The 14,621-nt window shown below is 45.6% G+C and overlaps 1 protein-coding gene across 3 annotated transcripts in view; it reads right to left on the minus strand.

The window, feature by feature from the left end:
* The window catches only part of tmem63c (transmembrane protein 63C), a 217,116-nt gene that overhangs the window by 127,095 nt on the left and 75,400 nt on the right, over positions 1–14,621 (minus strand). For all 3 annotated transcript variants that reach the window (XM_080202134.1, XM_080202132.1, XM_080202133.1), the window contains one exon: positions 4,390–4,477. In XM_080202134.1, the coding sequence (XP_080058260.1) occupies positions 4,390–4,477 (88 nt within the window). The remainder of the gene's footprint in view (positions 1–4,389; positions 4,478–14,621) is intronic.

The following is a 14,621-nucleotide window of genomic DNA, read 5'->3' on the forward strand; positions in this document are numbered from 1 at the left end:
CCATCCAGCTGGATAGGTGATCTGATAACCCACTTGGTCAGGTTGGGATCCGGTAACCCACCTAGCTGGATTGGTGATCTGATAACCCACTTGGTCAGGTTGGGATCCGGTAACCCACCTAGCTGGATTGGTGATCTGATAACCCACTTGCCTAGGTCACTCAGTGATCTGGTAATCCACCTAGACCAAAGAGAACAGCCCCTTCAGAAAGCTAAAAGGGGAGGACAGGCAGAGATGTGCTTGATGATGGCATCACACAGGAGGTGGCAGAATTGGCACAGGATGATCCATTGAATACAGGCACTGGTGGAGTGGAATGTGAGATCATGGATAGGAGGGTTAAAGAGCAAGATCTGTAGTATGGGAAGTGGGAGAAACATGGTTGAGGGTGGTTCGCACAGTTGCCTCACAGCACCAGAGACTCAGATACAATTCCGGCAATGGGTAACTCTCTGAACATAAGAACATAAGAAATAGGAGCAGGAGTCGGCCATCTAGCCCTTCGAGCCTGCCCCGCCATTCAATAAGATCATGGCTGATCTGTCGTGGCTCAGTTCCACATTCCCGCCCTCACCCCATAACCCTTAATCCCCTCTCTTATCAAAAACCCATCAACCCGCGTCTTAAAAATATTTAGCGAGGTAGCCTCCACCACTTCAACAGGCAGAGAATTCCAGAGATTCACCACCCTTTGAGTGAAGAAGTTCCTCCTCAACTCCGTTCTAAACTGCCCCGCCTTTATCTTGAGGCCGTGCCCCCTAGTCCTACTGTCCTTTCTGAGCGGGAAGAGTCTCTCCACCTCTATCCTATCCATCCCATTCATCATCTTATACGTCTCAATGAGATCTCCCCTCATTCTTCTAAACTCTAACGAGTACAAGCCTAATTTATTCAGACTCTCCTCATAGCTCAACCCCCTCAACTCCGGCATCAGCCTAGTAAACCTCCTCTGCACTCCCTCCAAGGCCAAAATATCCTTGCGTAAGTGCGGTGACCAAAACTGCACACAGTACTCCAGCTGCGGCCTCACCAATGCCCTATACAGCCGCAGCAAGACCTCCCTACTTTTATATTCAATCCCCCTCACGATGAAGGCCAGCATCCCATTCGCCTTCCTGACCACCTGCTGCACCTGCAAGCTGGGTTTTTGCGACTCATGCACAAGGAACCCGAGGTCCCTCTGCACCGTCGCCTGCTGCAGTTTTTCTCCACGTAAGTAATAATCCTTCCTACCATTATTCCTACCAAAGTGGACCACCTCGCACTTACCAACATTAAATTCCATTTGCCATTTCCTGGCCCATTCGCCCAGCCTATCTAGATCCTTCTGTAGACTCTCACCACCCTCCGCACAATTTGCCTTTCCACCAATTTTGGTGTCATCAGCAAATTTCGACACCCTACGCTCGGTTCCCTCCTCCAGATCATCTATTTGCACATTCTCCCTGTGTCTGCGCGGGTTTGCTCCGTTTTCCTCTCACAGTTTGAAAGATGCATAGGTTAGGTAGATTTGCCATGGTAAATGCATGGGGTTATGGGGATAGGTTAGTTTTGTGGAGGAGGAGTTGCCTGGGCAAGGTGCTCTTTCAAAGAGCTGCTCAGACACCTTTGGGCCAAAGGACCTGCATCTTCACTGTAGGAATTCTATGGATTCTATGAAAATAAGCATATCAAACATGCCAGTGTGAAAGACTACTTTATCAGAACAGATGTGATGGAGCTGGAAGAACTAGGAGAATGGAAAATCCTGCAACACATCATTCTACCTTCTCTGGATCAGGACACCATCAACGAACATCAAGCCATTGTTTTCAGAACTGTCAATGACTTCAGTGCCTGTGACAATCTTCCACCCATGGCTTCTTTTAACCTCAGTCTCCCATACCTGGACAGTCCACTTCTAACTCCTTCCCAAGATCCAACAACTGGACTTCCCTAGCAACCCATCGCTTCAGCTTGTTTCTACACCACTGAGCTGATCTCTTCCTACCCAGACTCTATTTTTTCTCCCTTTCTCCAGCCACATTCATGACCTTCTGATGCCCTCCATCAATTTAACAGTTTCAATTTCCTGGCCATAATTGTCTTTGCATCGCCATGGGTTTCCCATCTCTTTACACCTCAAGTCCCCATCAGGATGATCTGATGGTTCTCCACTTCTTCCTTGATTGGAGGCTTAACCAGTCCACATCCATCACCACTCAAAAAAAAAGAACAAAAGCGACATTGTCATTGGCTTCAGGAAGCATTGTGAAGAACATGACCCTATCTACACTAACAGGGATGAAGTGAAATGGTTGAAAGCTTCAGGTTTTTAGGTGTCCAGATCACCAACAACCTGTCCTGATCCCCTCATGCTGACCCTGCACTTAAGAAAGCTCAGAAATTCCTCTACTTTCTCAAAAGACTAAGGAAATTTGGCAAGTCAGCTATGACTCCCACCAACTTTTACAGTTGCACCATAGAAAGCATTCTCTCTGGTTATATCACAGCTTGGTATGGCTCCTGCTCTGCCCAAGACTGCAAGAAACCACAAAAGATCGTGAATGTAGCCCCATCCATCACACAAACCAGCCTCCCATCCATTGACTCTGTCTGCACTTCCTGCTGCCTCGGTAAAGCAGCCAGCATAATTAAGGACCCCTGCAATCCAGACATTCTCTCTTCCCCCTTCTTTTGTCGGGAAAAAGAGACAAAAGTCTGAGGTCACATGCCAACCGATTCAAGAACAGCTTCTTCCCTGCTGCCATCAGACTTTTGAATAGACCTACCTTGCATTAAGTTGATCTTTCTCTACACCCTAGCTATGACACTATATTCTGCATTCTCTCATTTCCTTCTCTATAAACAGTATGCTTTCTCTGTATAGCATGCAAGAAACAATATTTTTCACTGTATACTAATACATGTGACAATAATAAATCAAATCACTCTCTTCGGCTTTGCTGAACTTGATCTCTCTTTGAACAATTTCTCTTTTAACTAATCTCAATGGGTTCAAATAATAAAAATGATATGGATACCTATGTGGGTCCTAGTTGTGCCTGCCTTTTTGTGGGATATATATGGAACATTTCTTGTTCTACTTCTACTAGGACCTGCATCGCCTCTTTCCTGGTACATTGATATCTGTATCATTTCCTAATCTCACCATAAACTGGAAACTGCATCAATTTGCTTCTAATTTCCACCCATCTTTCACCTTGACGTGATCCCTGTCCACCTCTCCCTTCCTCAACTTCTCTATCTCTATTTTCTGGGGTTAGGTCTGAACAAATTATTGCGATAAGCCCAGTGCTCCCACAACCACATGGACTACGCACTGCTTCCTGAAAGAACCCTATTCGATTCTTCTAGTTTCTCCTTCTCTATCACATCTGTTCAGATAATGCAACATTCCATACTGGTGTTTCTGATACGCCCATCTTTGTATAAATGAAAGATTCGCTTGCCACCCTGATTGACAGGACCTTGATCAGTCTGTTCATCTGACCTTTTATCTCCTCTTTCCTTATTGTATAAGGGCCCAAACGCCCCTTCCAGAAGAAACAGCAGTTGATATGTACTTCTTTCAATTCAGTAAACTGTGTTCATTGTTCTACTATATACTCACGAGACCAAGCAGAGATTGCATGACAACTTTGCGGAGCACCTCAGTTCAATCACACAGCCCACAAGGTTCCAGTTTCTGCAACTTACATTCTTCACCTTGCTCTCATATTGACCTCTCTGTCCTTGGCCTCAATAAAGCTCAATTCAAGCTTGAGGAACTACACCTAGAGAACTTTAAAGCCTTTTGTGTTCAACATTGAGTTCAGCAGTTTCAGACTGTAATATTTGCCTCCATTTTGTTTTTTTTGTATGTTTTAGTCTTGCTTTTCTTGTTTTCTACTTTCAATGGCACTGTCCACCATCCTGTTATTCACACTTCCTGCACACAGATTTTGTTTCTTTACTTGACTTATTACCATTCCCCCTTGCTTTGCATCACCAATTCTTTTGTCATTTAATCTCTCTTGTTTTCTAAACTATCACACACCTCTTTTATTCTATTTCCCACCACCTTCCATTTCACCTGTTCAAAATCTGTGCTACATTTCTAATTTTTCCCAGTTCTGATGGAAGATCATTGACCCAAAATGTTAATTGCTTCTCTCTCCACAGATGCTGCCTGACCTGCTAAGTATGACCAAAATTTTCTATTTTGTTTCAGATCCAGCACGCACGGTAGTTTACTCTTCACTCTTGTTTAGTGTGAATTTTATAGTTGCCATTTATATGAACTCCCAGAAGGCACTCAATCTGGTTCAACATAAGAAACTTAACAAAACAATAGTGTGTGGACTGGAGACACAGTAGACACTGGTGCATTCTCAGTTGCTCACTTACCACATCTTTATTCTCCAGTTCAGTTGGACTGGTTTCAGATGGAGATTTCTCTTTTTCAGTCTGTTCACCATAAAATAATGAGGTGAGGCTACAGAAAATAAAGGAAAAGTTTTGAACACAATCACAGAAAACCACATTCCCAAAAGTACAGATAGCGAGAACATGAAAGGACAGATTAGGGAGGGAATGGGAAAGGGGAATGAAAAGAGAAATGGAGGGACAAAGAAGAAGTGAAGGAGGCTGGGAGAAGAAGGAAAGCAGCAGCAGTGTGGAAGAAACAGGCATGGGCAAGAGGAAGGGCATGAGACACTGGAAGGATGATACCTAATACACATATCAAGAAAGGATGAACAGGTTGTGTCTCTTTTTCTCTTAAAAAAAAGCTGAGGGGTGGTGTAACAGAGGTTTTTTAGATTTGTGATAGGTGTTGATAGAGTGGATACAGGAAGAATGTTTCATCTTGTGGGGAACAGCATAACTAGAGGCCATTAATATAAGATAGTCACCAAGAAATCCAATCAGGAATTCAAAAGAAGCTTTTTCACCCAAACAAGTGACGATGTGGAACTCACTACTGCAGCATGCGGTTGAGACCAAGAGAATAGATGACTTCACAGGAAGCTAGACAAGCATTTCCGAAGGGAATAGATGGTTATTGTGGCCAATTTAAAGGAGGAAATATGGAGGAGGCTCGCACAGAAATGCACTTGTGTGAACTTGTTGGGCCAAATGGCCTTTTTATTTTATGTAATACTCCATATTTAACATTATTTTAAAAACCTGCCTATCCGATGGTTATGAAACGTTCATTAAAGGAGGGTCAGGTAGACTGCAGGTAGATCTTGATGCAGTAGCCTCAGCACAGCCTACATCCAGCACAGCCTACTGTAAGACAGGATCCTGAAATTGGCATTGGGTCCCCTATTTCAGGCACAGCTCTGGACACCTGTACTGGACCCTACGACCATATGGGAGTAGCACGCCAGCTTGGAACATCTGCCTACAGTATGCCTGCCATATTGCATGCTTAGGCAACCAAAATACTCCTGCCAAATTGGGTATTGGCAAATATCTCACCTTTGGAATCTAATTTAGCCCCATAAGGGTGGAACCAAGAACATAAAAACATAAGAACATAAGAAATAGGAGCAGGAGTAGGCCATCTGGCCCTTCGAGCCTGCCCCGCCATTCAATAAGATCATGGCTGATCTGTCGTGGCTCAGTTCCACATTCCCGCCCTCTCCCCATAACCCTTAATCCCCTCTCTTATCAAAAACCCATCAACCCGCGTCTTAAAAATATTTAGCGAGGTAGCCTTCACCACTTCAACGGGCAGAGAATTCCAGAGATTCACCACCCTTTGAGTGAAGAAGTTCTTCCTCAACTCCGTTCTAAACCGACCCCCCTTTATCTTGAGGCTGTGCCCCCTAATCCTACTGTCCTTTCTGAGCGGGAAGTCTCTCCACCTCTATCCTATCCATCCCATTCATCATCTTACCCGTCTCAATGAGATCTCCCCTCATTCTTCTAAACTCTAACGAGTACAAGCCGAGTTTATTCAGCCTCTCCTCATAGCTCAACCCCCTCAACTCCGGCATCAGCCTAGTAAACCTCCTCTGCACTCCCTCCAAGGCCAAAATATCCTTGCGTAAGTGCGGCGACCAAAACTGCACACAGTACTCCAGCTGCGGCCTCACCAATGCCCTATACAGCCGCAGCAAGACCTCCCTACTTTTATATTCAATCCCCCTCGCTATGAAGGCCAGCATCCCATTTGCCTTCCTGACCACCTGCTGTACCTGCAAGCTGGGTTTTTGCGACTCATGCACAAGGACCCAGAGGTCCCTCTGCACCGTCGCCTGCTGCAGTTTTTCTCCGCGTAAGTAATAATCCTTCCTACCATTATTCCTACCAAAGTGGACCACCTCACACTTGCCAACATTAAATTCCATTTGCCATTTCCTGGTCCATTCGCCCAGCCTATCTAGATCCTTCTGCAGACTCTCTACACCCTCCGCGCAATTTGCCGTTCCACCAATCTTTGTGTCATCAGCAAATTTCGACACCACACACTTGGTTCCCTCCTCCAGATCATCTATATAAATGATAAACAGCTGAGGCCCCAGCACCGACCCCTGAGGCACTCCACTAGTCACCAACCGCCAATCCGAATAGCACCCACTGACCCCCACTCTCTGCCTCCTATTTGACAACCAGTCCTCTATCCACGCTAACACCCTACCCCCAACTCCATGTCCCCTGACCTTCTGCAATAACCTCTTGTGAGGTACCTTGTCAAACGCTTTCTGAAAATCAAGAAAGACCACATCCACTGGCTCTCCTCTACCCACTGCCCTAGACACATCCTCATAGAACTCCAGTAAATTTGTCAGACACGACTTCCCCTTAACGAAACCGTGCTGCGTCTGCTCTATCAAGCAATTCCCCTCAAGATGCCTCACTATTTCCTCCTTGATGACGGATTCTAACATTTTACCTACAACAGATGTTAAACTAACCGGCCTATAATTCCCTGCCTTTTGTCTGCCACCCTTCTTAAACAACGGCGTAACATTAGCCGCTTTCCAATCTTCTGGCACTTCCCCGGAATCCAGCGACGTTTGGAAAATAACCACCAAGGCATCCACTATCACCTCCGCCATTTCTTTCAGAGCCCTCGGACGCATTCCATCCGGTCCTGGGGACTTGTCCACAATCAGTCCCTCCAGTCTGTCAAGCACCGCCTCTCTAGTAACAGTAATGTCATTGAGACCCTCCAGTCCTACCACCTTTCCATCGCTAACACCCGGCAAATTATTCACGTCCTCCTCCGTGAAGACCGAAACAAAAAAGTTATTCAAGACCTCAGCCATTTCCCCATCCCCTACCACTAAGTCCCCCTTCTCATCCTCTAAGGGTCCAATGTTCACCCTAGCCAGCCTCTTCCTTTTCATATATTTATAAAAACTCTTACTATCCTTTTTTATATTAAGCGCAAGCCCAGCTTCATAGTTTCTCCTACCCTTCTTCATCAATTTCTTTGTCAATCTTTGTTGACATTTAAACCTCTCCCAATCCTCTTCTCGCCCACTACTCTTAGCTACTCGAAACGCCTCCGCTTTTAATTTAACACTTTCCTTCACCTCCTTCGTTATCCACGGCTTATTACCTCTCCTCCTACGGTCCTTTTTGACCATCGGAATAAATTTCTGCTGAGCACCAAGAAAGATCTCCTTAAAAATCCTCCACTGCTCCTCAGCAGACCTACCTTCCAACGCACTCCCCCAGTCCACATTCGCCAATTCCTCTCTCATCCTACCGTACTCCCCTCTGTTCAAACAAAGGACGCGTGTCCAGGAACCCACTTTGTCCTCCTCCATCTGCACCAGAAACGCCACCATACAATGATCACTCTCCCCACGAGGATCCTTCACCGCAAGGTCCCTGATTCTACCCACCTCATTACATAGCACCAGATCCAAGATAGCTCGCTCCCTCGTCGGCTCCAACACACACTGTTCAAGGAAACTATCCCGGCAGCATTCCAAGAACTCCTCCTCGAGCCCACCGCGTCCAACATGGGTCGACCAATCAATATGCAGATTGAAATCCCCCATAATTATTGCCGTTCCATTCCTGCACGCCGCATTTATTTGCGCGTTAACAGCCCGCCCCACCTCCAGATCATTATTTGGGGGCCTATAGACGACACCCACCAGCGTCTTCCTCCCTTTGCTGTTCCTAATCTCTACCCACAACGATTCCACTTTCTGCTCCTTGGCTCCAATATCATCCCTTGCTACCACCCTGATGCTATCCTTAATCAGCAGAGCTACGCCCCCCCTTTTCCCTCCCGCCTATCCTTCCTAAACACTTGATACCCCTGGACATTCAGCTCCCAGTCCCTGTCACCTTGCAGCCACGTCTCTGTAATGGCCACCAGATCATATCCATTTGTGCTGATCTGCGCCACCAGCTCATCCACTTTATTCCGAATGCTTCGTGCATTCAGATAAAGAGCCTTCATCCCAGCCTTCACCTGGACCCTATTCAAATACAATTTAGGTATCCAGGATATTTAAATGTCACAACAGGCAGAGAGATATTGTCGAGAAGGGAACAATCTTAAATACAAATACACCTGCTTTCTGCTTCAGAACCAGTTTATTCAGCTCTGCATCAGCAAAACACTCAATACTATTGAAAGGGCTGGAGCTGGAGCCATGCAGTGCTAAATTTTGAGCACAAGATGGCAACTATACTGTTAGGAAAGTAGGAACAGGAGGTCATTCAGCTCCTTCAGCCTGTTCCACCATTCAATCAGATCATGGCTAAATCCATCCACCTGCCTTGGCTCGCTAATCCTTAACAGCAATCCAGCAAAAATCTATTGATCTCAAAATTAGAATTAGTAATTGAGTCAGTGCCCACTACTTTTTGTGAAAACAGTCTGATATTTCTACACTCATTATGTGATGAAGAAGTATTTGCTAAAGTCCCTCCTGGCTCTAATATTAATATTACTGTGATAATCCCCACGAGGTCCATGGGGAAATCACTGACTGATTTCCCTATGGGATTGATTGAGTACGAGTTCCCCTTGTAACAGGCAGTGGTCTGCTGAGCTGAAACTCATTACCGGAGCCTTTTATAAAGCAGACCCAGGATGAACAGTGGTCCCAGGCAGTGGTTAGTGCATGTACACCCTGGGAGTGGTTTGCACTCTGTAATAAACTATGTTCCTTTCCCCAGCTGGACTTCCTGAGTTATTCCAGTTGTGTCCCTTTATCTTGGGCTCCACCACCTGCAGAACTTTCTCACTATCTACTCCATTCACTTCTTTCAAAATTGTCAATCTTAACCTTCGATATTTCAAGGAATACAAACTTACATTATGTAATCTCCCCTCATTACTCTTAGGTTCCTTGTATAGCATTTGTGCAAATCACTCCTTCCGAGGCCAATATCTCTCTCTAAAGTGTACTTTGCAAAAGCTTGATTAAATCCAAAGTGAAGCAAGAGAGAATTCTGGAAACAAGTTTAATAAGAACATAAGCACTAGGAGCAGGAGTCGGCCATCTGGCCCCTTGAGCCTGCCCCGCCATTCAATAAGATCATGGCTGATCTTTTTATGGACTCAGCTCCACTTACCCACCCGCTCAACATAACCCTTAATTCCTTTACTGTTCAAAAATTTATCTATCCTTGCCTTAAAAACATTCAATGAGGGAGCCTCAACTGGGCAGGGAATTCCACAGATTCACAACTCTTTGTGTGAAGAAGTTCCTCCTCAACTCTGTCTAAATCTGCTCCCCCTTATTTTGAGGCTATGCGCCCTAGTTCTAGTTTCACCCACCAGTGGAAACAACTTCCCTGCTTCTATCTTATCTATTCCTTTCATAATCTTATATCTTTCTATAAGATCTCCCCTCATTCTTCTGAATTCCAATGTGCATAGCCCCGGTCTACTCAGTCTCTCCTAGAACATAGAACATTACAGCGCAGTACAGGCCCTTCAGCCCTCGATGTTGCACCGACCAGTGGAACCAATCTAATGACCCTCTAACCTAAACTATTCCAATGTTATCCATATGCCTATCCACTGACCATTTGAACACCCTTAAAGTTGGCGAGTCCACAACTGCTGCAGGCAGGGCATTCCAGGGCATATTACCCTCTGAGTAAAGAACCTACCTCTGACATCCGTCCTCTAATTACCACCCCGTAATTTAAAGCTATGTCCCCTTGTGTTAGCCATAACATCCGAGGAAAAAGGCTCTCACTGTCCACTCTATCCAATCCTTTCATCATCTTGTATGCCTCAATCAGGTCACTTTGTAACCTTCTTCTCTCCAATGAAAATAACCTCAAGTCCCTCAGCCTTTCCTCATAAGACCTTCCCACTATACCAGGCAACATCCTGGTAAACCTCCTCTGCACCCTTTCCAATGCCTCCACATCTTTCTTATAATGCGGCGACCAGAACTGTACGCAATACTCCAAGTGCAGCCGCACCAGAGTTTTGTACAGTTGTAACATGACCTCACGGCTCCAAAATTCAATCCCTCTACCAATAAAAGCTAACACACCGTTCGCCTTCTTAACAACCTTATCAACCTGGGTGCCAACTTTCAGGGATCTATGCACATGTACCCCGAGATCTCTCTGCTCGTCAACACTACTAAGAGTCCTTCCATTAGCCCTATATTCTGTACTCCTGTTATTCTTACCAAAGTGAATCACCTCACACTTTTCCATAAAAAACTCCATCTTCCACCTCTCGGCCCAGCTCTGCAGCTTATCTATGTCCCTCTGCAAACTGTAACATCCATCCTCACTGTCTACAACTCCTCCGACTTTGCTGTCGTCAGCAAATTTACTAACCCATCCTTCTACACCCTCATCTAGGTCATTTATAAAAATGACAAACAGTAGTGGCCCCAAAACAGATCCTTGAGGTACACCACTTGTAACTGAACTCCAGGTTGAATATTTCCCATCAACCACCACCCTCTGTCTTCTATCAGCTAGCCAATTCCTGATCCAAACTGCTAAATCACCCTCAATCCCATGCATCTGCATTTTCTGCAGTAGCCTACCATGGGGAACCTTATCAAACGCTTTGCTAAAATCCATATACACCACGTCAACTGCCTTACCCTTATCCACCTCTTTGGTCACCTTTTCAAAAAACTCGATAAGATTTGTGAGGCATGACCTACCCTTCACAAAACCGTGTTGACTATCCCTAATCAATTTATTTCCCTCTAGATGATTATCAATCCTATCCCTTATAATTCTTTCCAAAACTTTGCCCACAACAGAAGTAAGGCTCAATGGTCTATAATTCCCAGGATGGTCTCTACTCCCCTTCTTGAACAAGTGGACAACATTTGCTATCCTCCAGTCTTCCGGCACTATACCTGAAGCCAATGACGACATGAAGGTCAAAGCCAAAGGCTCTGCAATCTCCTCCCTAGCCTCCCAGAGAATCCTAGGGTAAATCCCACCCAGGCCAGGGGACTTATCTATTTTCACACTCTTAAGAATTGCCAAATCCTCCTCCTTATGTACCTCAATCCCGTCTAGTCTACTACCTGGTATCACAGTATTCTCCTCGACTACACTGACTTTTTCCTGTGTGAATACTGACGAAAAATACTCATTTAGTGCCTCTCCTATCTCTTCAGGCTCCACGCACAACTTCCCACTGCTGTCCCTGACTGGCCCTAATCTTGCCCTAACCAATCGTTTATTCTTGACATACCTGTAGAAAGCTTTAGGATTTTCCTTGATCCTATCCACCAAAGTCTTCTCATGTCCTCTTCTAGCTCTTCTTAACTCTCTCTTTAGCTCCTTTCTGGCTAATTTATAACTCTCCAGTGCCCTAACTGAGCCTTCACGTCTCATCTTTACATAAGCCTCCTTCTTCCTCTTCACCAGAGATTCAACTTCCTTAGTACACCACGGTTCCCTCGCTCGACCACTTCCTCCCTGCCTGACAGGTATATATTTATCAAGGACTCGCAGGAGCTGCTCCTTGAATAAGCTCCACATTTCAGATGTTCCCAGCCCCTGCAATTGCCTACTCCATCCTATGTATCCTAAATCTCGCCTAAGAGCCTCATAATTACCTTTCCCCCAGCTATAACTTCTGCCCTTCGGTATATACCCATCCGTTTCCATCACTAAGGTAAACGTAACCGAATTGTGGTCACTATCACCAAAGTGCTCACCTACCTTCAAGTCTAACACCTGGTCTTGTTCATTACCCAGTACCAAATCTAATGTAGCTTCACCTCTTGTTGGCCTATCTACATACTGTGTCATGAAACCTTCCTGCACACATTGGACAAAAACTGACCCCTCTAACGTGCTTGAACTATAGCTTTTCCAATCGATACTTGTAAAGTTAAAGCCCCCATAACAACTACCCTGTTACTTTCGCACCTATCCAGGATCATCTTTGCAATCCTTTCCTCCACATCTCTGGAACATTTTGGAGGCCTACAAAAAACTCCCAACAGGGTGATCTCTCCTGTTTCTAATCTCAGCCCATACTACCTCAATAGACAGGTCCACATCAAATGTCCTTTCTGCCACCGTGATACTGTCCTTGACTAACAATGCCACGCCTCCCCCTCTTCTACCACCTTCTCTGCTCTGACTGAAACATCTGAACCCTGGAACCTGCAACAACCATTCCTGTCCCTGCTCTATCCATGTCTCTGAAATGGCCACAACATCAAAGTCCCAGGCACCAATCCAGGCTGCAAGTTCATCCACCTTATTGCGTACGCTCCTCGCATTAAAGTGTACGCACTTCAAACCACCCTCCCGTCTGCCAATACACTGCTGTGACCTAGAAACATTATCCATGACCTCCCTATTCTCATCCTCCTGTACATTGGAGCTACATTTCAGGTTCCCATCCCCCCTCTGAATCAGTTTAAATCCCCCTGAATAGCATTGGCAAATTTTCCCCCCAAGATATTAGTTCCCCTCTGGTTCAGGTGCAGACCATCCCTCTTGTCGAGGTCCCACCTACCCCAGAACGAGCCTCAATTGTCCAAGTATCTGAACCCTTCCCTCCTGCACCATCCCTTTAGCCACGAATTCAAATGTTCTCTCTCTCTATTCTTCTCCATGCTATCCTGCGGCACAGGTAACAAACCAGAGATAACCACTCTGCTTGTTTTAGCCCTGAGCTTCCACCCTAACTCTCTGAATTTCTGTTTTATATCCCCGTCCCTTTTCCTACCTATGTCATAGCCAACCCTCTCAGCTCCGGAATCAATCTAGCGAATTTCTTCTGCACCCCCTCCAGTGACAGTATATCTTTTCTCAAGTAAGGAGCCCAAAATTGTACACAGTACTCCAGGTGTGGTCTCACCAGCATCTTATACAGCTGTAACACAATCTCGCTGTTTTTAAAGTCCATCCCTCTAGCAATGAAGGACAAAATTCCATTTGCCTTCTTAATTACCTGCTGCTCCTGCAAACCAATTCCTTGAGATTCCTGCACAAGGACATCCAGGTCCCCCTGCACGGCAGCATGCTTTTAAATAACAGTCCATTTTGCTGTTATTCCTACCAAAATGTATGACCTCACATTTACCAACATTGTACTCCATCTGCCAGACACTCACCCACTCACTTAGATTATCTATATAAGTACATAAGAAATAGGAGCAGGAGTAGGCCATCTAGCTCTTCGAGCCTGCCCCACCATTCAATAAGATCATGGCTGATCTGAAGTGGATCAGTTCCACTTTCCCGCTTTCTCCCCATAACCCTTAATTCCCTTGTCTGTCAAAAACCTATCTACCTGTGACTTAAATATATTTAGCGAGGTAGCATCCACCATTTCAACGGGCAGAGAATTCCAGAGATTCACCACCCTTTGAGTGAAGAAGTTCTTCCTCAACTCCGATCTAAACTGCCCACCTCCTCCCCCGTTATCTTCAGGCTGTGCCCTCTAGTCCTGCTATCCTTTCTAAGCGGGGAGAATCTCTCTACCTCTACCCTATCCATCCCCTTCATTATCTTATATGTCTCTATAAGATACCCCCTCATCCTTCTAAACTCCAACGAGTACAAACCCAGTCTATTTAGTCTCTCTTCATAGTCCAACACCCTCACCTCCAGTATCAGCCTAGTGAACCTCCTCTGCACTCCCTCCAAGGCCAATATATCCTTCCGCAAGTGCGGCGACCAAAACTGCACACAGTACTCCAGCTGTGGCCTCACCAGTGCCCTGTACAGTTGCAGCAAGACCTCCCTACTTTTACATTCTATCCCCCTCGCTATAAAGGCCAACATTCCATTCGCCTTCTTGATCACCTGCTGCACCTGCAGACTGGGTTTTTGCGACATGCACAAGGACCCCCAGGTCCCTCTGTACCGTAGCATGCTGCAGCTTTTCGCTTTTTAAATAGTAATCCCTTCTACTATGATTTCTGCCAAAGTGGATGACCTCACACTTGCTAACATTATACTCCATCTGCCAGTCCTCGCCCACTCACTTTGCCTATCCAGATCCCTCTGCAGACTTTCCACACCCTCCACGCAATTTGCTTTTCCACTCATCTTCGTGTCATCAGCAAATTTCGTCACCGCACACTCAGCCCCCTCCTCCAGATCATCTATATAAATGGTAAATAGCTGAGGCCCCAGCACCGATCCCTGCGACACTCCACTGGTCACCAACTGCCAGTAAAAAGTCTGACAAC

This window comes from Carcharhinus amblyrhynchos, chromosome 14 (genome assembly GCF_965287045.1).
Source record: "Carcharhinus amblyrhynchos chromosome 14, sCarAmb.v2.hapA, whole genome shotgun sequence".
Classification (NCBI taxonomy): Eukaryota; Metazoa; Chordata; class Chondrichthyes; order Carcharhiniformes; family Carcharhinidae; genus Carcharhinus; species Carcharhinus amblyrhynchos.